The sequence below is a fragment of the Rhincodon typus genome, chromosome 21 (assembly GCF_021869965.1).
Source record: "Rhincodon typus isolate 14 chromosome 21, sRhiTyp1.1, whole genome shotgun sequence".
NCBI lineage: Eukaryota > Metazoa > Chordata > Chondrichthyes > Orectolobiformes > Rhincodontidae > Rhincodon > Rhincodon typus.
Window position 1 is genome coordinate 47,162,117 of NC_063352.1, and position 26,542 is coordinate 47,188,658.

At 42.8% G+C, this 26,542-nt stretch overlaps 1 protein-coding gene across 1 annotated transcript in view; it reads left to right on the forward strand.

Moving 5' to 3' along the window:
* Nucleotides 1–224: 224 nt before the first annotated feature.
* LOC109936714 overlaps nt 225–26,542 on the forward strand; it is a 191,345-nt gene continuing 165,027 nt past the window's right edge. The window contains exons 1-5 of the mRNA XM_048609763.1: nt 225–359; nt 10,337–10,496; nt 12,847–12,926; nt 15,687–15,867; nt 23,640–23,795. Of these exons, the coding sequence (XP_048465720.1) occupies nt 225–359; nt 10,337–10,496; nt 12,847–12,926; nt 15,687–15,867; nt 23,640–23,795 (712 nt within the window). The remainder of the gene's footprint in view (nt 360–10,336; nt 10,497–12,846; nt 12,927–15,686; nt 15,868–23,639; nt 23,796–26,542) is intronic.

The following is a 26,542-nucleotide window of genomic DNA, read 5'->3' on the forward strand; positions in this document are numbered from 1 at the left end:
CCTTTATTCAGCGTGATTGCTGGCATGTTCATAACCTTTGCTTGAAAGACAAAAATACCAAAGTCATTGCCTTCAGTAGCATTACACCCATTGTAGCATGCATCTGGTGAGTCATAGGGATGTGAGACTGTTGGGTTTTGTGTATCACACCTACACAAGATTTACAAATGACATTTTGTTTCTCTGCAGTCTCCAGACAAATCGGATGGCAGATTTGTTCCGAAATGTCCTATCCATTGGGAACCTCTGGCCCTGCATTTCCGCTCTCTGGCCCTGCTGAAGCTTCTGTTATGTTAATAAAGCGGGACAGAGGACTACAGCAATATCTGCTAGAGGCAGCATACTCCTACGTTCCTCAGGTATCTCTTCCTCGCTGTACTGGATAGGTTTAAAAAAAAAGTGGGACTCGGGCAGACCCCGGTTCAAAAATGTACTTTGGAGTAGATCAATACCCATTCATCAATAACAACCACTGCAAGGACAGAAGTGAAACTTTTTGATGCAGGCCCTTCCCTATAACCTTCCTGTTATTAATCCTCTGACATCCAAGCAATTTAAAGCAATTTTAGCCACTTGGACAGCAACTCAGTTAGAAACTCGATTCTACTATAAACTAGATTGCAGGTTTTGATGTAACTTATGTAAAGATGTAACTTGGCAGCTACAGAATTAATTAGGAACAAAAACAGAAGTTGCTGGGCAACTGAGGAAGGGCCACCGGATCCGAAACGTTCACTCTGATCTTTTTTTCACAGATGCTGCTAGACCTGCTGAGCTTTTCCAGCAACTTCTGTTTTTGTTCCTGGTTTACAGCATCCGCAGTTCTCTCGGTTTTTACGGGATTAATTAGCTCAGCTGAATGGCTGATTTGTGATTAAGCGATGCCAACTGCATGTTTTCAATTCCCATGTTGGCTGAGGTTACCATTAAAGATTCCCATTCTCAACCTCTCCCCTCATCCAAGGTGTGGTGACCCTCAGGTTAAACTTACCACCAGTCATCTCTCCCAAATGAGAAAGCAGCCCTATGGGACTAAGGGAACTATACCTTTTAACAAGACAACAATACACTTGGAGCTTGCACCGTAAATGTTAGGCAGGTGGTTGGGTTGTGGTCCCTGGTTAAAAACCCACTGAGGCCAAGGCTTCATTAATACCAAATGCCGCAGTCTCCTGGCTGTGGCATTGGCTAGATTGACCTCTTGGTTGGAGGGACAGTAAACAAGGGGCAGGGGTTCACAGCCAGGCTCGCATAGGATTTAATTTCTGATGACTAGTAAATCTCAAAACTTGCATTTATGTCGCATGATACACGACAGCACTGAAGCAGCTTACAGCTAGAGATTTGATTTGATTTATTATTGTCACAGGTACCAAGATACAGTGAAATGTTTTGTTTTGCCAAATCATGCCTTACATTAAGTACATCAGGGTAGCAGAACAGAATGCGGAATACCGTATTACAGCTACAGAGAAAGATCAATTCTAATATATGAGAGAAGTATATTCAAAGTTTCTATAGCATTGCCAAGTAGGAAGCCACAACAACTATTACATACACCTCAAGCTCCCAGAAATAGCAATGTGATAATTGCTAAATACTCTGTATTTTTATGTGACTGACTTGAACAATAAAATCATGAGGGGTATAGATAAAGTGAATGGCAGATGTCTTTTCCCCCAGAGTGGGGGATTTCCACACTAGGCGACATATTTTTAAGGTGAGAGGAGAAAGATTAAAAAAAGACATGGGGCAGTTTTTTATACAGAGTGTGGTTTGTGTGTGGATTGAACTTCCAGAGGAAGTGGTGGATGTGGGTACAATTACAACATTTAAAAGACATTTGTATAAATATGCGAATAAGAAATGTTTGGAGGGATATCAGCCAAGCAGAAGCAGGTGGGCTAGTTTAGTTTGGGATTGTAGGCGGCATAGACTAGTTGGATCAAAGGGTCTGTTTCCTTGCTGTGCGCCTCTATGATGAGTATTAAGCAGGGCATTGTGTTTAAATCGCCAGCTCTTATTTGAAATAAGTCCCAGTTTTCTGTCTTGTAAAACAAGACGGTTTGTGCCTTTGGTGCTTATCTTTGTGTTAAATATCGCCTGCTGTTGCTCAGGAGCCTTATCTGAGATGCTAGATTTGACTGAATGCAGTTCAGAGGAGGATAGTGGGCTGAGAAGGAGCAGAGCTCACTGGCCTCTGTTTCTTCTTGCGCAGCTGAGCTTTACTGTTCTGCTTGGTTCTTCCAAACCTTCAGCCCCTAGCAGTCATAGGTGTCAGCAACTGTCTCCCTCTCTTCATAATAGTGAATCTTATTTACCTGCTGGACAAGGCAAACAGAGCCCTCAGTATCACATCTCACCCAATAGCAGGTATCTCCTAACAGTGCAGTAATCCCTCAGTACTGCACAGGAGCAAAAGCCTTGATTTTTGTGTTTAAGAAACAGAATGGGACTAGAACGCGGAACCTTGTGACCAAGGGGCAAGGGAGTAATCAATTGAGCCACTGACAGCAGGGTGGAAGGGTTGGTACTGTTGTGCAATGTGGTTGACTCTTAATTGCCCTCTGGTCAATTAGGGGTGGGTAATAAATGCTGCCTAGCCAGTGATGCCCTCATCCCGTGAATGAATTAAAAAAAACAAAATGTAGGTGATGAAGGCTCAAGAAAGGAGGTTAACGTGGGGACGCAGTGGGTAGGAAATGGAGTGGATAATGTTAACGGATGCAGGTTATTTTGACCGCCTCTCTTTCTCCCTGTCTTGTGATAAGTAGGAGCAGTTAAATTCATAGCCAGTGCATCATGACTTTTATTTTCCGATGTAACTGCAAAACATGTAGTTCAATTAGACTATGGGCTGCCAGAGCAGTATACCACAGCTGGATGATAAGTAAAACTCTCTTATGAGATGAAATGTAGTGAAACATCAAGAGTAATCTGCTATGGGTTTACAAATTCGTGAGAAGCTGCCAGTGAAAAGTACAGATGCATAGTTCAGCTGGAAGTATTCCTTATTGTTTATTTCTTGAATTGTAGCCAATTTAGTAGTTTCCTCTTTGAGTTTTGCAAATTAGGTTACATCAAGCTAAAGCGTCTCTATTTTTCTTTTCATGCTCGTTGTAGAAACGCAGGATATAGGAACAGGAGCAGGCGATTCAGACCCTCGAGCCTGTTCTGCCATTCAGTGGGATCTTGGCTGATCTGTGGCCTAATTCCATATACTGCCTTTGGCCCATATCCTTTAATACATTTCGCTTAACAAAAAATGTATCTATCTCAGATTCAAAATTAATAACTGATCCAGCATCCACTGCCATTTGTGGGAGACAGTTCCAAATCGCTATCATCCTTTCTCATGCAGAAATGCTTCCTAACATCTCTCCTGAATGGTCTGGCCCTAATTCTCAGACTATATTTTTCTAGAATCCTCAACCAGTGGAAATACTTCATCTATCCTGTCTTTTCCTGCTAATATCCTGAAGATTTTGCTCAGGTCGCCCCATACCTATTAAATTCTAGAGAAAGCAGGCATAATTTGTATAATCTCACCTCATAACTTAACCCCTGAAGAGTGGGTATCATTCTTGCAAAGCTAGGTTGTACTTCCTCCGAGGCCAATATATCCTCCTTAAGGTGTGGTGATCAGATCTGCTCACAGTACTCCAAATGGCAATACAAGTTTTTGTTAAAATAATTATTCATCAGTTGCAGGCATCACTTGCTGGGTCAGCATTTATTGCCCATTCCAAATTTCCCTTAGAATGTGCTGCTGAACCCACTGCTGAACCCACTGCTTGAGCAACTGAAGTCTGCATGGTGTAGGTACAATCCGTAGTGCTATTAGAAAGGGAGTATTAGAGATAGTTCCAGGATCTTTAATGCAGTAACAGTGAAAGAACGGTGATATAGTTCCAAGTCAGGATGATCTTGGAAGGGACGGTGATCTCATGTATCAGCTGCTGTTGCTTCCGTACACTGAGAGCAGGGGATACAACAACTGTAATTCCCTTGAACATCAAGGGGAGGTGATCAGACTTCTGTTGGTGTTGGTAATTGGCTGACACTTGTGTGATGTGAACATTATTTTGTACTTAAAAATTGAAGCCTGAATGTAGCCCTGGTCTTGCTGCATGAGTATAGGAACTGTTTTTGGTATCTGAGGAGTCATGAGTGGTTCTGAAGGTTTGTGTACTCATCAGTAAACATTCCCTCTAAATGGCGAGATGCCCATTGATAAAGTAGGTGAAGATAGTCGGGCCTAGGCCACTACCCTGAGAAACTTCTGTGCTGATTTCCCAGGATTAAGATGAGTGCTTTTCACATCTGGGGAATTTGTCAGAAAATTTTAGTGTCATGCTGTGAGTTGACCATTGTATGGGTGAAAGTTATTGTACGTGACTAAGCTCTCACTTGTAGTGACAGCTCCTCATTGTATCTTCTGGAAATTGCATCACCTAACAATCTGGCATTTAACTAGACAGCACCAAACATTCCCCTAGAACAGTACTTTTGTTGGAAAATTATTGTGAATGCTTCAGCCTTATCTTTTGCACTGACGTGCTTGGCTCTTCCATCACTGAGGATGGGGATATTTGTGGAGCCTCCTCCTCCAGTGAGTTGTTTAATTATCCATCACCATTCACAACTGGATGTGGCAGGACTAGTGAGCTTAGATCTGATCCATTGGTTGTGGGATCGCTTAGCTCTGTCTATCACTTGCTGCTTATGCTGTTTGATGCGTAAGTAGTGCTTTGGTGTGGCTTCACCAGGTTGACACCTCATTGGTTGATCCCATGGCTTGATGATAATGGTGGAGTGGATGATGTGCCAGGCCATGAGTTTGCAGATTGTGCTGGAGTACTATTCTGCTCCTTTTGATGGCCCACAGTGCCTTGATTGCCCAGTCTTGAGTTGCCAGATCTGTTTGAAGTCTGTCCCATTCAGCACGATGATAGTGCCACACAACACAATCGAAGGTATTCTCCATGTGATGACGGGACTTTGTCTCTACAAGGACTGTGCAGTGGTCACCCTTGCCAATACTGTCATGGACAGATACAATTGCAGCTGGCAGAATGGTAAGGATGAGGTCAAGTATGTTTTTCCCTCTTGTTCGTTCCCTCACCACCTGCTACAGACCCAGTCTAGCAGCTATGTCCTTTTGGATCTGACCAGCTCGATCTGTGGTGTTGCTGCTGAGACACTTTAGGTGGTGAACATTCAAATCCCTCACCCAGAGTACATTCTGTACCCTTGCCGTACTTAGTGCTTCCTCCAATTGGAGTTTAACATGGAGGAGTACTGATTCATCAGCCCAGGGTTGAGAAGGGAGATGGGGCCATTATGTGGTAATTGGTAGGAGGTTTTCTTGCTCATGTTTGACCTGATACCATGAAATTTCATGGGGTCTGGAGTCAAATGTTGAGGACTCCCAGGGCAACATCCTCCTGACTGTATACCACTGTGTCGCTACCTCTGCTGGTTCTGCCTGCCGGTGGGACAGGATATATCCAGGGACAGTGATGGTGGTGTTTGTAAGGTATGATTCCATGAGTATGACTGTGTTAGTTTGTTGACTTGACTAGTCTGTGAGATATCTCTGCCAATGAATAAATTCAATGCAGGAATAAAATTACAACTGACTTTAGACTACACATGAGTGAATCAATGTATAAATAAAGGGCAGTATTGCTAATTTTCACTGGCAGCTGTTTACATCTCGAGTCCACATCTGCAGCAGTCATTGCCTGCCCGGTCGTTTTCCAGGAACACTTGGAACAGAGAACAGAATACAGCACAGGAACTTTATATGCAATTTGCAAACCAGTCACTCAATAGTATAGCAGTTGAATATGCTGAAAACAGACACATGCCTGCAAACTTTTGCTGCTTGGACTCATCAGGACTGATGCAAGAATGCCAAATTTCAAGCAACCACAGCAATTCATACTTCACTGACTAGTTGTCCAATTAGCTGTTGACTGGCCAAGATATTATGGGCTCTCAGGCTACTGGGTAATTCAGGAAAAAAAGCATAAGGTTTGAACATATCCCTTGGTTCTCAAAGAATGAGTTGCCTGCCACTTATAGCAAGTATGAATGGACCACATGAGGAACTCAACTAATTATTTTCAATTGGGAGTTAACACAATTGGATTGTTCAGCAAGTGTTGTCCAAATCATGGAATCACGTTTAACAGTTGGCATTGTGTTTTGTGTTTTGCAAATGTGAAAAAAGCTTTGGCATCATGTCTCCTCAGCATTAATCTTCAGAATCAATTCAGCAATGAATCAGTATGAATTCAGCTCACAGGAGGGGTGCAATAAAGGAAGTCCTGGATAAACACGGAATCCATAATATGTGTCTTCCAGTTCTCATTCACCTGCTGGGACAGTTAACTGTCCACAGATCAATACAAGTGACATTGAAGGTCACCGTCTGGGTTTGTCCAGGCATTTACAGAGATGTTACAGACCCTGGATATTGTAAATTGTAGTAAGGAAGTAAGTAAATCTCTGCATTGAATTGTATTGAGGTCCTGGCACAGGCTGAAAGCGGGAGGCTGTCCTGTTCAGGCAGGAAACGGTACCCTCCAGAGGCACCTTCCCGGTGGGATCCAATTCGGTGACCATCGCCCCTGCTATGAACAGCTGTTATTCCCTGAGTAACCAGACTAACCAGAGGGTCCACAGTCCAGCAGCCTGACCGCTTACAATGGTTTATGCTGAGACTGCAGGATGCAGCGGCATCAATGACCAGGCACACTTGAAGAGTGATAAGTGGAGTCTGGTGATGCCAGGGTTCACCTGGCAGGCCCTCACGATCTGTGGGAGGGTGGAGTTACCCTGGCCACTCGGAGCACCTCTGTGAACTGATGGGTTCCCAAAAGGAGCCCCACCCTGATGCCCCTCATTGGAAAGCCACAAACCTTCACTCGTTAATCAACAACCGCCCCCACCATGTTCACCCTGCAGCAATGGGCATCCCCACTGGAGCATGGAGAGATCGCAAGCAGTGGTTTTAATGCCATCTTGGCATAGTCACAGGATGACATTGGGTGCACTATTCCCACACCAGTTTTCCAGGCTTCTGACTTCCCTGCCATATCCAAAGGCTTGGTAAAATTCTGATCTCCACTTCTGCCATGCACCTACCTACATCTACTCAACTCTGCATCAAAACAAATCTAACACTATACATAGCCTCTGTTTTCTTTAAAGCTGAGACCTAGACACTTTAATTTCCAATTGGCAAGCTAATAACTTGCTTTGAAAACAATAACTGGAGCCAAACATAATTTTAATGAGCATTTGCCAAATTCAGAAAGCCACAAATTACATAGATATTTGAATTAATTGCAGCATGTTTGTATTTGAATTGATTGGCTTCAGTCATCCCTCATTGAAATGCTTGACAACTGATCAGATTAGTCACCAAAACAATATGTGCGTTTAGCTGGAATATGATTTTTGTGAATGAACTTGGCTTTAATCCCTTGAGTATAATGGCAATAGGGACATGCTATTGAACCTGCAGTATAAATTGTTTCCTTTGAGAATTGGTATTCTTGTATTTTTAACCTGATGAGCGAAAGCCAAAAATCATCTTCAACATGTCCCTTTTTTCAACAATATTCAAATATTACGAGGCAACTATTTAAATTGCTTTTGCTCTACGACAGCAACGTAAAAATACCAGTTGCGAGCTAAATTTAAGTCAACGAACTTCCTTTTTGTCACTCACCTGTTACGTGTAAACGATAGACACCTGAAAAATTTTGCAACCCTATTGATGTAGAGAATGGAGAATAACCTCCTGATAAAATCCAGCCAGAGAAAGTCAAAATCTCTGTGACTGAACTGCTATTACCCATTTTACAGCCCACCTGAAGTTGAATTTCAGCACCTCTGACACAGAAGTAATGATATTTATATGAATTGACTAGTTACAGAGCCCGCTAAGGTTAGCTTAGTAAACATGACTGCAAAGTTCAATTTTATTCCCTTATTTTACTCTCCCTCCTTTGATTAATGTTGTGAATGTTTCATGCTTATAAAAGGGCTTTTCAATTTGCACCATTCAGATGTTGTGACTGAGACTGGTTCCCAGTCTGCTCAATCATCAGACAAAGAATTCATCTTCCAGTTTATTTTATTAATTTGTTACAGGCTGAGCGAAATTTGTAGCTCTTGGTCTTTGTAAAACAAACCGACATTTGAAAAATAAAATAAATGTTCAGTTATATGATGGCAGGTTAATAATTTGTATTTCAATCCTGACAAAATGTATTTATTTTTCTAACGCTAACGCCATACAGCAAGCAAGGTTAAACTAACACCTCATCGGTTATTAAAGTGTGTGTTTGTTGATGCAATAACTGCCCACCATTTCCAACGTGACTGACTTGGCAAAATGTCAGTCAGAAATCTTTGAGAAGGAGGTGAAATGCAGTTCACTCAACAACAGGGATGTATTCAAACACTGACTATCAATAGCTGGTACCAAAAGAAATGCCAAAAACAAACCAGAGATAGTAGGAACTGCAGATGCTGGAGAATCTGAGATAACAAGGCGCAGAGCTGGATGAACACAGCAGGCCAAGCAGCATCAGAGGAGCAGGAAAACTGACTAAGGTTTTGGAGTAGATCTGTAGCTTGGGTTGTGGGTGTTGAGGTTGGTTGGCTCGCCGAGCTGGTTTGTTGTTTTGCAGACATTTCGTTACCGTGCTTGGTAACATCCTCAGTGCAGCCTCCGATGAAGCGTCGGTGTGTTTTCCCGCCTGGTTTTTAAACTCTGGGGTCCGTTGCGATGGATTGCCTCACTTCCGGGTTTCCTCCGTAGTGGAATGTATATGGGGTCGAGTTCAATGTGTTTATTAATAGCATGCTTCGTGGAGTGCCATGCTTCCAGGAATTCTCGTGCTTGTCTCTGCCTAGCCTGTCCCAGGATCTTGGTGTTGTCCCAGTCGAAGTGGTGGTTTTCCTTGTCCATGTGGATTGAGATGAGTGAGTATTGGTCGTGTCTTTTTGTAGCCAGTTGGTGTTAATGTACTTTTGTTGTTAGTTTCCTTCCTGTTTGAAGCAGGTGGGGCTTGAATACAGGCCTCCTGGTCCAGTGGCAGGGACATTACCACTGTGCCACAAGAGCCCTTTGCTCTTGGGTAATAGCAGTTCACTCATAGAGATTGTAACTGTCTCTGGCTGGATTTTGTGAGCTTTTTCTTCGTACTCTGGAGAGAGTTGTAAAATGTTTCGGGTGTCTACACGTAATTGGTTGGTGACAGAAGGGAAGCACTTTGACTTAAATGTAGTTTGGCTTAAATGTAATAGTTGTGTAGTAGTACTTGAGTATTGCTGAGAAAAGGGACATGCTGGTGAAGCATTTTGTCTTGCACTCATCAGGTTAAAACTGCAAGAATACCAATTCTGAAAGGGAACAACAATTTATACTGCATAAGAAAAGGGCATTGATTGGTTGGCAAATGGACTCTTGTTGATTGAGGCATTCTCTTGGATCTATTTGTTCTCCATATTTATATTGAATTTAAAAGAGGAGCAATGCCAGGATGCTTTTTCTTTTTGATCTGCAAATGACAAAGACCCAGTGTGAATATATGCTGAGGCTAGCAAGTGAAAATGAGGCACATTGCGAACTTAACTGATTATCTTCAATTGGCCATTCACTTAACAGATATTTTCTAATCAATCTGTTCCGAGATGTTATGATGCATCTCTAGAGCAGGTAGGACTCAAAGCCAGGTTTCCTGGTCCAGAAACAGGGACATTAATACTGTGCCACAAATGTCCTTTGCTCAACTTTATATGCTAGTAATTTCATTAGAGGATCTAAAAGTAAAAATGCTGCTAAAATGTAAGCAATATTTATTAAAAATAATATAACATTTTGATGCAATCATAGAATCCCTACAGTGTGGAAGCAGGCCATTCGGCTTATTGAGTCCACACTGACCCTCCAAAGAGCATCCTACCCAGACCCTCCCCCCTATCCTATCCCTATAACTCTGCAATTCTCATGGCTAATGAACCCAGCCTGCACATCTTCGGCCTGTGGGAGGAAACCGGAGCGCACGGAGGAAACTTATGCAGACACAGGGAGAATGTGGGATCTCCACACAGACTGAGACTGGAGTTAAACCTGGGTCCCTGGTGCTATGAGGTCCCTGACCCACCGTGCCGCTGCAATTTACTCAAAATGTATTGACAACATCTGTATTGGATCATTGTGCTAGCACCTCTTCCGGTAGGTGTTTTTCTAAATATTGTCTTTATATACAGGACAGTTCAACCTGACAACTATATTTCTTTTTTGTTTCAGAAGAATAGCTGGTTCCCGGCCGAGGCTGCACTGCACTTTTTTATGGGAACCCCACAGTCCGTTGTCAACAGGGACGTAGCTGTTGACTTTCAGCTGAACTACTCAAAGCGAAAACTATCAGCGAAAATTATTCATCCAAAGCGAAAGATAAAAATAGATGGTAAGCTGAGTTGTGTAGCTTTTACCTTACAGAACTCTAGATGCTTTGCAAATGCAAAGTTTATTGGAACCAGTCCTGCAACAATTAGACTATGCTTGCTCCTCACGGTGATAGCGGGTTGATAGAATGGCCATAATCACTGAGCTTCCATTTCCTACGTGCATTGATTGGGTGGATCAAATTTCTACAAACATGGAAGGTCTCAATGATCAGTCTGAGTTTACATTTAAGGGGCAAACAATTGATAGTAACGTGGTTCAGTTAGAGGCAGAATTCCTATATATAAAGAAGATTAAAAACAGGAAGGTTTGTTTCCAATGACCGGGAAGTCCAGAACCAAGGGTCACAGTCTAAGCATATGGGATATGCCATTTAGGACAGAGATGGTGAGAAATTTCTTCACCCAGAGAGGAATTCTCTGCCACAAAAGGCAACTGAGGCCAAAATTTTGAAGGTTTCTATGAAAACTATATAGTTCTCAGGGATAAAGTGATCAAAGGGCATGGAGCAAAAGCAGGAACAGGGGACTGAGTTGGATGATCAGCCATGATCATATTGAAAATGACAGAATAGGCTAGAAGGGCCAAATGGCCTACTCCAGCTCCTATTTTCTATGTTTCTACATCTGCTGATTCCATCCCGTCGGTTGTGCGATTTTGGAACTCAGCCTCGGTGTGTGATGGAGGGGGATCAGACAAAGAGATAGATACTTTCTTATTCGGCCGAGGAATCAATGGTTATTGGGGTTAGGTAGGATTCGAGACACAAATCGACCTCGATCATATCGAATGGCCTACTCCTCCTATTTCAGATGTTGGTATGATGCTGCTGTAAAAATGTTAGCATCAAAGGGACACTTTCCTCTTTGGTATTTTAATGGTAAACAACAGGTTGAGGATGTGGGGAGTGGAGTGGATTGCCTAACTTCTTTTCTACTTGTTTATGCTAAAGGTTATCACTTAATGCCTAATAATCACCTAAAAATTAGGGCCTTTCAGAACAAGTTTTCGAATTCTGTCCATTAACCTCTCTTCCCTCTCTTTACACCTTATTGTCGTCATTTTTAAAATGACTGTTTGGGCGATCGTTAGACCATCTGTCCTAGCATCTTATTCTGTAGCTCAGTGTCAAATGTTTTCTCATTGTTAACCCACAGCAAATGCGGCAGCACCAACAAAGAGAGAAACGGAGTGAATGCTTCAGGTCATTGGTAGAAGGTCATGGATCCAGAGTGTCCACTCTGATTTGCAGGTGCTGCCCGACCTGCTGAGGATTTGCCGCAGTTCCTGTTCTGATTTCAGATTTCTAACATCCACAGTAACACACCACCTTGTTCCCTGGCCAACATCTCCATCTCAGGCTTGCTTGAAGAACAGTATCTCATTTTCTGCTTGGGAACTCTACAGATTCAATATCGAGTTCAACAATTTTAGGGCTTGAAGCACCTTCTCCCATGTCCTTACCCCAACTCCCACACACCAGGCCTTGTTATCACATGTCTGCTATTATACACAACGCATTGTAACCACTAACAGTCCCCATTAATAGCTCTGCATTCTCCCAGGCTGATCGGTATCCACTCCTTTGTCTGTTCAACTGTTGTTCTCTCTGCTTGGGCTGTATCTCCACCTATCATTTACTCCTCCCTCCCCCCCTCCTCTTCTCTCTCTCTCACCCCCACTTCCCCTTCCCATCGCGCTCCCTCCGAAATCTTAAGCATACATATCAACCTTTTCCAAGCAGCCATGAGTTCTGAGGAAGGGTCACTGGACCCAAAACATTTGCTCTGATTTCGCTTCATAGATGCTGCCAGACCTGCTGAGCTTTTCCAGTAACTTCTGTTTTTGTTTCTGATTTCCAGCATCCACAGTTCCTTCAGCTTTTATTTAGGAATTTGTTTTTGTCTGACGGCAGTTGTGTGAAGCTCCCTCGCTGTGCCAAAGGCATTAAATAAATGCAGGCTGTTGTTGTTGAGCCAAATATTTCATAGAATCCCTACAGTGTGGAAACAGGCCCTGTGGCCCAATTGTCCAGTTCCTTTTTAAACTGAATTGATTCTCTGTCTACTTACTTTTCTTGGCTGAAAGTTAGGTTATAGCGCTGCACTGTAACCTCATGGAAGGCTACTGTGGCTTTTAGTGCTCTTCGTTATTGGAAGGGTACCATTATTGTGGCCGGGTTCTGCTCCCCACCTCTGCTATAAAGCATTCAATAGATCCAGGTTCAGCAGGAAAAAGAAAGTCCTGTTCTCCCAAAGGCAACATGCTCTGGAAAGTTTTACAAAGCAGCTGCAGTCATGTTGGCGCACGTGTTATGCACACAGCTAATGCTCTTGATTTTGATTTTGCAGGAGAGATTACAAAAATGAAACACTCCCGCACAGGACAGCTGGAAATCCTCATAGACGACAAAGACTTGTATTATGTTAAGGTAGAGTTGGCAAGTCGCTTTCTACGAGAATGCCAGTGTTGGAGTATATTTGCAGCACGTGTGTTACCCTGCTGTGTTCATGTGACTTGTTACTATTTGCTCCATTCAGAGTGACCTAAATCTGCCGTGTTCCAGCATCAATCAATTTGCAATAGTCTCTGTAAAGTAATTAGTCTGTAGTTGGTTGCTGCTGTGGGTTTTGTTGCTTTTTAAGTTGTGATTTAGAGGGAACTGTGAATGTTTTCATCCAACCCTTCAAACTGGGCATATTATGATGAAGTGGATTTCACGCAATTGTTGGTAAATGCAAGGGCAGCTCACGTTGGGCTTAATGAGGAATAAATAGGACAGGATTTATTATTGATAGATGGGCCGCATCCTTACCTCTGGACCAGGAGCCCTTGGTTCGAGTCCCATGCTACGACTTTGGAAGTGTATTCACAATGCGGCCAAAGGGGCTGGTCATTAATCTGCAGAACCTTCCAGCACACCTGAGGGCAGGCTACAGTTGTGGGAGACATTTCTGGTCAGCTGCCCTATGGAAGGCAATAGTGAAGCACTGCAATATGTGTGGGCCAAGTCAGTAGCAATCCATAATCCAATTTTCAGAAATGAGGACGGGAGAAAAGGCAGGCAGATGTTATAAAAGGTAGAGGTCCAAAATGACTTGGAGGTCCAGGCTTTCAGATTATTAATGTGTCATGAATAACTAGAGAAAGTGATGAAAATACTCATGGAATAGTGGCCTGTATATCTTCAATACTAGAAGACAAAGTGGGACAGCAGTCAATTTTCAGCTATACTAAGCCCTGGTTCAATTACACCGGGAGTACCACATCTTATAAAGGATATATTGGCATTGTAGGGTGTGCAGTTTTGGATTACCTGAGTGATGCATCCACTTAGGATGCCATGGTATTGAAAGGTTATGGACCAAGTTCATGAAAATTGGGAAGGCAATGGCCTAGTGGTATTATCACTGGATTGTTAATCCAGAGACCCAGGTAATGTTCTGGGGACCTGGGTTCAAATCCTGCCACGGCAGATGGTTGAATTTGAATTCAACAAATATCTGGAATCAAGAGTTTACTGATGACCATGAATCCGTTGCTGATTGCTGGGGAAAAAAAACATCTGGTCCACTAATGCCCTTTGGGGAAGGAAATTGTCATCCTTACCTGGTCTGGCCTACATATGTTTGTCTTCAGACCCACAGAATTGTGATTGACTGTTAACTGCCCTCTGGGCAATTAGGGATGGGCAATAAATTTGGCTAGCCAGTGATGCCTTCATCCTGTGAATTTAAAAAAAATCTTAAAAATAGGATTACAATACTTTGGCGGTTGTTTGTGACTGGTGCAGACACAATGGGACAAAGGGCCTTTCTCTGTGCTATAGATCTCTTTGGCTCTATTGTGCTCCAATGGTGGAATCTCGTGGAGGTGGCAGGGATCTCAGTCATTAGCTGGAGCGCAATAAGAATGCTACATCCTCTCCCACTGCAACGTTTGTCAGTCAGGCTCATGACAGGCCAATGGCGAGCCTTCCCTTGGAATCGAGGGCCCTGGGATGAGAGGAGATTGGCTGGCATCACTTCTCAACTCAGCAGCACCACCAGTGGTTGCTGCCAGTATGACAGCCACCCAAGGCTTCAGATGGTGGAGGGGCTGAGTGCATGGGTGAGTGATGAAGGGAGGGGTGAGGATCGCGGAGGAAGGTAATGGGGCCTTGATTGGTAGTGGGATGGGTTGGCAGTATGTGGCCCTTCCCCACAGAACTAATTAGGGTGGAGGTAGGAAGGAGGTAGGATCCTCACCTGAAACCATCCTGCCACCAAACCTGACACACAGGAGGGATTACGCGCCAAGGATTGAATTATGAACAGAGGTTACACAAACTAATCTTATTTTCCATGGAATTTAAAAGATGAAGGGTGATTCGATCAAAGTTTTTAAAATATTTTTGAAAACAAGTAGGCCGAAACTATTTCTGCAAGTAGAGGAATCTAGGACATGGACACCTAGAGTCTAAAATCTATAGGCCATTCATTCAGGAACAAAATTAAAAACAAATTCTTCACACAAAAGGTGTTAGCAGTTTACAACTCACTTCTAAATGTTATACAGAGATTGATAGATTTTTGATATTTGTAAGTGTTAGCTCAGTTGGCTGGATAGCTGGTTTGTGATCCAGAATCTGCATTGTTTGTGAGATGCACATATGCGAATCAATTGTTTTGCTTTAATATCTGCTTCATACCTTACAATGTGTTTCACTGTTTCAAATCAACAAAGCCATGAAGCTAATCCCTTATGATTGATCGATAATTAGACCATTTTCATTTACATGAAACAAATAACAATCATGAAGATGTCTCTAAGAGACAAAGTGCCAATGGTGTACACTACACTTAGCCCCTGTTGAATCTTTTTACTTCGCCTGATGAAGAAACAGCGCTCCAAAAGCTTGTGATTTCAAATAAACCTGTTGGACTATAACCTGGTGTCGTGTGACTTCTGACTTTGTCCACCCCAGTCCAACACCGGCATTGGCACACCATGAATCTTTTTACAGAGCTGCAGACGTTTTCTTATCATGCTTCACCTCTGTCCAGAACTTTCAGGAATTCGGGTGTGCCTGCATTAATGCAAAATGTAACTTAATTCAGTTCTGCAATGTCATTCTCCAGTTATAGTCAATGCAAAATTTTTTGGCAAGATCCTGATTGTAGCCTTTTCATGTCTGGTATTTGTTTTCTAGGGATGGACAAACTTGCAAAATCTTGATGGAGAGCAGATGTTTTCCTCCCAGCTGGAAGTCAAACTCTCAAAACGTGGGAGCCCCATGATACTGTCTGGCAATGTGACCAGAGTCCCTGGACAGAAAATTGCATTTTTTGTGTCACTGAACAATGTAATGCAAGAAACAGCTACTGTGTCAGGTTAGTCCAATCAGAACAATCTAACACCTCCTTCTCTGGGAACCAGCTTGGGGCACAGAGATTTTGAACTATACTTCCTAGATATCAGCATTTTAATTTTCCTCATTGACTTTTCAGCTTTTGTAATGTACTGCATGGTGCAAATGGTAAAACTTTAAACCCTCTTTAAGAACTATTTTGGTAGCCTATCTATTCCTGAGCACCAACTAAAGCAGCAAATTGCAATGGAAAATGGATGTATTATACCATATGTGTCAAATCATATCCATGGAAATATAAATTAGATATTCAAATATATGAGGTTAGCTTCATTCGACTGTAGAACCAAGCTGGAAGTTTCTGTTTGACTCAATTTCAGTTTCCAAGGAGCTGTGACAGATGAATCGTATTAGTTGTGAAACTCATCAATTCAGCAGTTAGCCACAGATATGTTAATGGTAATAGCACTCAAACCATTCACATCAAAAAGGTACTTCACATGGATCAAAGAAGTTAGTCTTCAGGTAAAGCAAGTAATCGGGAAATCTAATAGCATGTTATGGTTTATTACAAGGGGAATTGAATGCAAGAGTAGGGAGGTTATGCTTCAGTTGTGCAGGGCAGTGGGGAGACCACATCTGGAGCACTGTGTGCAGTAATGGTCACCATGCTTGATGTGTATTTGTGTAAGTTTGGTGGACTGTCACTTTGAGTCTGATCACATGAAGTAACTATGACATTATCACCCATTTTGGAGAGACAAACAACTCTCTCTCACCTTACTGCCTACAGAGTGAACATTTCCGGAATAAAGCTCCTCTGTTTTAACGCTTCGGCCTCCCAGATGTGAATGCTTTGGAAGAAATGCCAGGGTTGGAGGGATTGAACTATAGGGAGAGGCTGAATTGGCTGGGGCTATTTTCCCTGGAGTGTCAGAGGCTGAGAGGTGACCTTATAGAGGTTTATAAAATCATGAGGGGCATGGATAGGGTGAATAGACAAGGTCTTTTCCCTGGTGTGGGGGACCCCAAAACTAGAGAGCATAAGTTTAAGGTGAAAGGAAAGATTTAAAAGGGATCTAAGGGGCAACATTTTCACAGAGGGTGGTGCATGTATGGAACGAGCTGCCAGAGGAAGTGATGGAGGCTGGTACAATTACAACATTTAAAAGGCATCTGGATGGGTACATGAATAGGAAGGGCTCAGGGGGATATGGGCCAAATGCTGGCAAATAGGACTAGATTGATTTAGATACCTGGTCTGCATGGACGAGTTGGACCGAAGGGTCTGTTGCTATGCTGTACATCTCTGTGACCCTAAGGTTCAGTAGACTAGTACCACACTTGCTGAGTTTACCATGAAGCATCCTCCTTCTCAACTTCTGCCCTCACCTGAGGTATGGTGACCCTGAGATTAAACTGCCATCAGTTGTCTTTCTCTAATGAGAGAGCAGCCCTATAGTACTATGGGGCTATGGTGACTTTACCCTTCCCTTTTACTAGAGTAATGTCTGGAATGAACAGATTTCCTTATAAGAAAAGGCTAGACAGGCTAGGCCTGTAACTTCTGGAGTTTAGAACAGTCCGAGACAACTTAATTGAAACATATAAGACCCTGAGGGGACTTGACTGGGTGGTTGTTGAAAGGATGTTTCCTCTTGTGAGAGAATCTAAAACTGGGGATCATAATTTAAAAATAAGGAGGTGCCCATTTAAAACAGAATGAGGATTTTTTTTCTCTTAGAGAATTGTGAGTCTTCAGAATTCCCTTCTTCCAAAGGCAATGGACGCAGGATCTTTAAATATTTTTAAGGCAGATTCTTGATAACCTGGAGCATGAATGATCATCAGCAATATGAAGGAATGTAGCGTTGAGGTTAAAATCAGATCTTAGTGAATGGCAGAGCAGGCTTGAAGAGCCAAATGGCCTACTCTTGTTCATATATTGGTACATAATTAACTGTGAAGGGAAATCACTGTGGTGTTAATAAAAGTATGTAATATGGTGATTGTGTGCAGTCTGTACGCCATGATAGGATTTCTTTGGGCTTTCCATTCTCACCACTGGATGAGTCCCAAGGAGGGTGTAAGATGCTCTTTGGATGGTTAGTGTGAATTCAATGGGCCGAATGGCCTTCTTTCACACTCTGGGGATTCTATGAAAAATGGAGAACAAACATAATATGGACAGTTTCTGAAGTTATTGCATTTAATATGTGTATGTAATGTAAATACAGAACCCAGACTATGTATAAATCTGTGACATAACAGCAATGTGAATAATCATTGTAAGAGTCATAGGGTCATACTTCGGTCCACCATATCTAGGCCGACCAAGGAACACTACCCCACTACACTATCCTATTTACCTGCACTTAGTCCATAATCCATCCACGTCAACATAACAGTTAACAAAGTGTACAAATGCCTCTACGTCCCCGGAGGCAAAGGAACTTCAGCATGTCCACAATGACTCTTACCAATTTTTATAGATGCTCCATATAAAGCATCCTGTCTGGATGCGTCATAGCTTGGTATGGCAACTGCTCTGCCCAAGACCGCAAGAAATTTTAGAAAGCTGTGAACGCAGCCCAGTCCATCACCAGCCTTCTATCCATAGACTCTGTCTTGAGCTTCCCCCCGCCCTCAGGAAAGTAGCCAACATAATCAAAGACCCCCTCCCACCCAAGTTATACTATCTTCCACTCTCGTCCATCGAGCAGTCTGAAAACAGCTGCTTCTTTGCTGTTATAAGACTTATGAGTGGACTTTCATGCAGAGTTGATCTTTCTCTGCACCTTCGTTGTAGTTCTAACACTATATTCTGCATCTGTTCTATTACCCTGATGTATTTGTGTAAGGTGTGATTTGTCTGCTTAGTACGTAATACAATACTTTTCACTGTATCTTGGTACACATGAAAATAATAAGTCAAACCAAATCAAACCAGTGTTTTATGAAGTTGTAACAAGACTTCTTTTGATCCTATATTTTACACCCCAGCTAATGAAGGCAAGCATCTCGTATGCCGCCTTCACCACCCTTTCTACCTGTGCTGACAGCTTCAGGGATCTATGGTCTTGCACACCAAGGTCCTTTTGTTCCTCAGTACTCCCTAGGGACTTACTGTTCATTGTGTATTCTTCCCTTATTAGATCTCCCAAGCTGCATCACCTCGCACTTATTGGGATTAAATTCTATCTGCCATTGGTCTGTCAAATTTACCAGCTGATCAATATCAGGCTACAGCCTGAGACCGTCGTCCTCACTATCAATAACATCACCAATTTTTATGTCATCTGCAAACGTACTAATTATATCTTCCATATTCGTACCAGATTATTAATGTACGTTACAAACAGCAAGGGTCTCAGCACTGATCCCTGTGGTGCACTGCTGCTCACAGGCTTCCAATCACAAAAACATCCCTTTACCATCACCGTTTGCCCTCTGTTTGCAAGCCAATTTTTGATCGCCTTTGAACAAATCTGTGCTGACTGTTCCTGATGAATTCCTGTCTTTCCAAGTGTTGATTAATCCCTCTGGCAGAATTTTTCCCAATATTTTCCCTACCGCTGACGTCAGACTAACTGGTCTGTAATTACCTGGCCTATCCCTGCTGCCCTTCTTGAACAGAGGAACTATATTATCTATCCTCCAGTCATCTGGCACTTTACTTGTGGCCAGATAGGTAATAAATGTCTCTGCCAAGCCCCAGCGATCTCCTCCCTTGCCTCCTACAGCAGCCTGGGATACATCTCATTAGGCCCTGGGAAATTACACACCTTACACCCATTAAAACATCTAATACCTCCTCCTGCTTAATCTTAACATGCTCTAAAACCTCACCATGCCAACTGAAATCTCCAGCTACAATGTCTTTCTCTTTTGTGAATACAGATGAAAAGTATGTGTTTAAGATCTCACCCACATCTGCTGGTCCAACAGAATGCCCCTCTGCATTCTAAAATGTCCCACCCTTATACACTTATTAAAAGAAACCTGGGGGTTTTTCTTTGGTTGTATCTGCCAAATGTATTTTGTGGTCCCTCCTAATTTCTTTTTAAGCAATCCCCTACACTGTCTATACTTTTGAAGGGCCGCCTCTGTTTTTAATTTGCCGTAAGTGACATATGCTTCCTGGTTTTCCTTTATCAAGCACGGATGCTCCATCGTGAGTCCATCCACAGCTGCAGCCACTCCGTGCAATCAGAAAGGAACTGCAGTTGAACACACTTCCTGCATACGTGGTCACCATGGATACTGGAAATGCCCCTAATTCCCCACATTTGTAGGAGGAACATGCTACACAGCCGCGTTCTGCTGCCTTTTCGAACCTAATCAACCTGCAAACAATAAACAAGGAAACAATTATTCAAACTTACCCACTACTCACCAAATCAGATTTCTCTCTCTCTCTCTGACTTTCTATTCCTAACAAATTACAAATGACAAAAAGTAAGGACTTTACACTCTGTCTCCCTCCTGATACCAATCGCTTAGTCTCTAAAGTCAGTTCCTAAGCAACCAATCCTCTTGCCCCTATGTCACTTTTTGAACCGTGACATCACCTTAGGAGCTGTGGCTCTGGATTCACCCACTCCACTCCTCTCCCACTGCTGCTCTGACTGAGTTTGTTGTAAATAAACCTCAAGACATCTGTCTCAAGATGAACCTGATCTATGTGGTATATGACTCGTGAGTTAACATGTTGGCATCACTCGGACCATAGCATACCGACCTGAGAAATCACGTCATAGTGGCATGCTGGTTGGCATGGCCTGGGTGTCTTACCCCAGTGAGGGGTCCAAGAGGTTTTGGGAGATGTGGTTTGAGAGATTGGCCAGGTATCTTACAGGGAGCTACGACCTTCCTAGTGTGGAGAGGACAGGTGTACCTCTGATGGGCACAGGGAACTCCTAATGGGAGGTACCTTCCCTTTACTCTGAAGGGGGAGGGGCAGGTTCCAAAACAACCTTGGAAATGTGACACTGGAATGTCTCAAAGATCAGATGGAGGAGGGTTAGTGTACCAGGGCTGGTGGGGCTGCCCACAGGTAAACCTTAAGAAATGTTGCTGACTCTTCCAGCTCATAGCGGGCATTGTTTTAAGCCATATTCATCCTTATTCTGGTGAGCCAACCTGTCTCATCATGTGGCTGATGCTAGGCATGTAACCATGACCAGTAACTCATGAAGTATTAACTTGGATCCACGTGTAACCTCTGTTATAAGTTTCAGTTTGGAGAACAGACTGGCATTGAGTCCGAAGCGGGCTGGTGTAAGTTTCTTTTTTATTTAAGTTAGCAGGCAACCAGATCACTCTTCCACATAGTATATTGAAGAGGGCTAAAGTATACTTTGTGGTCAGAACTATCTATTTAAAAAGAAATACAAGCCTGTGACATAAATAGAGTTATGATTAATTGGCTATTTTTCCTTCTGAGCTACTTATTTCTGACTTTTATCACCAGACTGGAAGCATTTATTAAGCCCTTGTGCTGACTCTAGGGTTTCGACCACATTCTTTGACTGTCTGCTGTCTCCATTAGAGTCTTGTCATCTTTTATATACGCAAAAGAAAAGAACATATTTCTGTAGAACCCAAACAGCAGAGCTTTATGAAATCCAACCAGCTCAATTATATCCGGCCGGTTATCAATAGATGTCAGACCTCAGTGAAGCATACATCTTCACAATTATGAAGAGAGTGTATTCCACTGTAGAAATAGCAGGCCCTTCAGCCCATTCAGTGCATGCTAGTATACATTGTTCAGATAAGCAATCACTGTGATTCCAAGTGCCAATCTAATTTCCATCCCATAATAAATTGTGGATGGTGGAAATTTAAAATAAAAACAGTAAGGTCTGGAAGCATTCAGCTGATCTGGCAGTAACAGCAGAGAGAGAGCCGCAGAGTTCATGTTTCAAGCTGAATATGACTTCTGTTCAGAACTCGAGTCATTCAATCTATTCCTCTCTCCGGAGATGCCGCCAGATCTGCTGAGTATTTCCAGCACTTGCTGCTTTTACTTCTACTTTCCACCATCCATGATGTTTTGGGTTTATTTCCGGTATTATGCTGGTATTTCCAGAACTTTATGTTTCCATTTAGTTTTCAAGTTTCTTTCCTTCTTTCCAATTTCTGATAGAGTAACAGTGTGATGAAAATAGTTGAGTTAAAACCTTTATGAATCAGTTTACTAATGCTGGTGCAATATGACCCTCTGAGTGTTTAAAGATTGTCTGTGATTCCTTTACCTTTTATTCATCCTCTGCCGTCCTCTAACTTTGTTTGTTTTGGTTCATATTAAAATGTTTCTCCTCAAATATCGATGTTTGAGGAAGGGCTGCTGTGCACAATTAGAGGGTTACTAAAAGTGCTGAGGTGGTGGTGTTTATTTGATCCAGTTGACTGCCAGGATCCTCATCTCAAACTTCACAGCTGTGGAGGTCAGAAGAGAATATGGAAGATGAGGTAACCCAGGGTTGCAGGTTTTGCTAATCCTTGCAACCAATGTCTGGTACGAATTGGTCTGGCCCTTTGTTGCAGAGGTCCATATGCTATTTCATGTCATTTTGATACAAATCCATTATTAGTGCAGAAGTCTCTTTGTCCATCAGAGAGTTGTGAACACAGCTCAGTCCATCATGAAAACCAGCCTTCCTTCCATTGACTCCATCTATACTTCCTGCTGCTTCGGGAAAGCAACCAAGATCATCAAAGACCCCTACCCTGGTTATACTCTCTTCCACGTTCTTCCATTGGTCGGAAGACACAATGGTTTGAAAGCACATGCTGACAGATTCAGGAACAGCTTCACCCCTGCTGTTATCAGACTTAAAAACGGATCTCTCATATATTAGAGTTGATCTTTCTCTGTAGCTGTAACACCATATTCTTCATTCTGTTCTATTACCCTGATGTACTTGTGTAAGGAATGATTTGTCTGGGTATCACGCAAAACAATACTTTTCACTATCTCAATATGTGTGACAATAATAAAACTCAAATGTGTTGAATAGAATTGAACACAGACAGGTCAAAATGAATGAAGCCGGAGGTATAATTCAGTGTAGTGTATTGAAAATTACATTGTGCATTTTGTCCACTTGAGGCTAGCATACAGATTTGTACCAGCAGAAGGAGTCTGCTAGAAAGATTTAATAAAGATTCATGTTTAACAGCTCACGCAGTTCCAATTCTAAATATCACTGTCAAGTATGCAACTATTTCTGCTCCCAGGAATTTCAAACCCAGCATGAGGAAGGGTCACCGGACCCGAAACATTAACTCTGATCTTTTCTTCACAGATGCTGCCAGACCTGCTGAGCTTTTCCAGCAGCTTCTGTTTTTGTTCATGAAAAATGGGGATGTGCTAGCCTTTGTTACTGACCCAACTACATTGGTATAACACGAAGAGCCCTTTAATACTACAATAGAAATGGGATAGGTTGGAGACAGAGTAGAGTGGTGGATGGGTATGGGCATTGAGTGAACTAGAAGGGGGCAGGATGAAGGCCAAAAATAATGTGAAGGACTCGTTAATTTCAACAAAAGAAGGCAGTCCAGTCTGAACACGACACAGGTAGCCAACCACTTGTCTTGCAAGCTGACCTGGTTCTGCATCAGTTCTGAGTGTCTGATATAGAGCAGACACGCAGCCTACCCCCACCACATTTTATATGGTTACAACCAAGTATGTCTCAGCTCTCCCAGTCCTTCTTCTGACTTGTATTCAAGCCATGGGAAAGACAATCATGTTTTATTTGTCCTTCTGTTCTCCTTCTACAGTTCGTCTGGAGCAAAAGGTTGATGAGAAACAGAGGCAGTATACAATAGAGGCTGACACCTACCTTCCACGCATAGTGGGATGCCAGATCATTGGCTTTGTGCAGCAAAGAGGATCCACTTGGTCCTCCACACTACGAGGAAAATATGGCCTCTTTGGTAAGATGATGGCAGCAAATGGTAATGTATGCAAGTCAAACAGCAGGCATTGAACAACAAGTACATAAGGGTAGAGCAGGCCAGGCAGCATCAGAGGAGCAGGAAGGGTCGGGACCCTTCTTCCGAAGATACAAAGGTTTGAAAGTGCTTACTGACAGATTCGGGAACAGCTTGTTGTTCTTCAGAAGGGTCCCAACCCGAAACGCCAGTATTCCTGCTCCTCTGATATTGCCTGGCCTGCTGTGTTCCTCCAGCTCCATACTGTGTTATCTCTGACTCCAGCATCTGCAGTCCTTGATATCTCAAGTACATAAGGGAGTTGCATTGCATGTTATTGTGCATGTGTGATTAGCACCTGAGATAGCTCCTCATTCAGGGCTGATTTCATTGCTCAAAATCAGCAGGTCTAGTGGGTCTGTCTTCTCCCCTGTCCTTATTTCCAATGGTTGGGCTGTAGATTTCCATTGTATTGGTTTCATCCCTGGACAGAATACTGCATTGGGTTTCCATTGCATTGCAAGGTGGCTGACCAGGAAACTCTCCTGCTCTTTCCACATGCCATCAAGCATATGGGAAGGATTTGCAGACTGATAATCAAGCTGTTCAGCCAGATCGCCAACACGCCTTCAATGACCATCAAGTCCTGGAGTGGAACTTGAACCTGCAGCTTCTGCCTAAGAGGTGGGATCACTACCACCATTTGACAAGACCTCTATCTCATCTGCCAGAAATCTCAGTCTATTATCAACAAATTGAGGCCTATAAATCTACTTAAATTGTACTCTGCTAGCAAATGTGCAAAGATCAGAAACATCCGATTATACTGTTGATCAATGGATTGATAAATCTTCATTAGGTTTTTCAAAGGATGGAAATATTTTAAACTTGGGCTTTGAAAGTTGGACTACAGAATCAGACCTTGATACAGCACAAAAGGACGCCATTCAGCCCATCCTGCCTGAACCATAGCTTTGAAAGAGCTATAAATTAGTTCCACTCCACTGCTGTTTCCCCATAATCCTGTCAGTTTTCTCCAATGACTGGGCACGGTCAGGAAAGAGAGATCACATCCAGAATGAAGCACCATATAAACGACTATTAGTTTGGGGAATTTGGGAACAGAAGGGAAGAGGTGCTTTTTGCTTGTTTTTGATTTTGGCTCACAGTTTGTGTTTCTAACATAATAAGTTGAAACCCAGGATCAGGGGCCCAGCACAAAAGAGTGACATTTCTGGTAAACCGTATGTTCATTGGTTGGTGATAGCTACTAATTTGTCCATCTATTATAGGTTACTTTCAGACTGAAGATTAAGAGGGAAATATTTACAGGTTATAGACTAAAAGGCCGGTAGGAACTTTTTAAAAATCAGATTAAGCACAAAGTAAGTAAAAGAGAGATGTAAGGTTGAGCAATGTGTTGTACCTGCATGATGTAGGAGATGCTGGACCCCATTGTGGCTCATAATGACCATGTCTGCAGCAAGTGTTCATTGCTTGAGGAACTCCGGCTCTTAATTGATGAGCTGGAATTTCAGCTTTGAACAATGTGACGCTTGAGGGAGGTGGGAGAATTACCTGGATGCTGTGTTTCAGGAGGCAGTCACACCCGTTAGATTAACTACCTCGAATTCAGACAGTGGTCAGGAACAGGAGGGTGTGACTATGAGTGAAGCAGGTAGAGGGGTCCAACAGGTAGTGTGAAGGAGGCTTAGCCCTCAAATTTGTTTAGCAGGTTTGAGATTCTTGCTCCCTGTGTGGATGAGAGCAGGAGCTAAGGGAGGATGACATGCTGGCCTTCATAGTGAGAGGATTTGAGTATCGGAGTAAGGATGTCTTGCTGCAGTTATACAGGGTCTTGGTGAAGCCACACCTTGAGTATTGTGGGCAGTTTTGGTCTCCTAGTGTGAGGAAGCACATTCTTGCTATTGAGGGAGTCCAGAGAAGGTCCACCAGACTGATCCCCGGGAAGGCAGGACTGACATGAGGAAAGACTGGATCGACTGGGCTTGTATTCACTGGAATTTAGAAGAATGAGGTGGGATCTCATAGAAACATATAAAATCCTGATGGGACTGGACAAGCTGGATGTGGAAAGAATGTTCCCAATGTTGGGAAAGTCCAGAACTAGGGGTCACAGTCAAAGACTAAGGGGTAAACAATTCAGGAGTGAGATAAGAAAGAATTTCTTCACTCAGAGAGTTGTGAACCTGTGGAATTTTCTCCCACAGGAAGCTGTTGGGGCCAGTTCATTAGATATATTCAAGAAGGAGCTGGACGTGGCCCTTGTGGCTAAAGGGATCATGAGTATGGAGAGAAAGCAGGAATGGGATACTGAGATTGTATGATCAGCCATGATGATATTGAATGGTGTAAAAGCTTGAAGAGCCAAATGGCCTACTTCTGTACCTATTTTCTATGTTCCTATGAGCAAACAGACCAAAGCACGGTGGTAAAGGGAGCCATTCAAGAGGGGGGAGAATAGAGAAATGTAGTTGCAACCGGGGATAGTATAGTCACGGGAACAATCACTGCTCTGTGTGCCAGGATTGAGAGTCCCGAAGGCTGTGTTGCCTGCCTGGTGCCCAGGTTCAGGTCTCACCTGAGAACATGGAGTGGGAGAGATCCAGTTTTCATAGTCCACGTAGGTACCAGTGATATAGATAGAAGAAGGAAACAGGTTCTGCTGAGGGAATACAAGCAGCTAGGGGCTAAATTATGAAACAGAACTAAAAAGGTATTAATCTCTA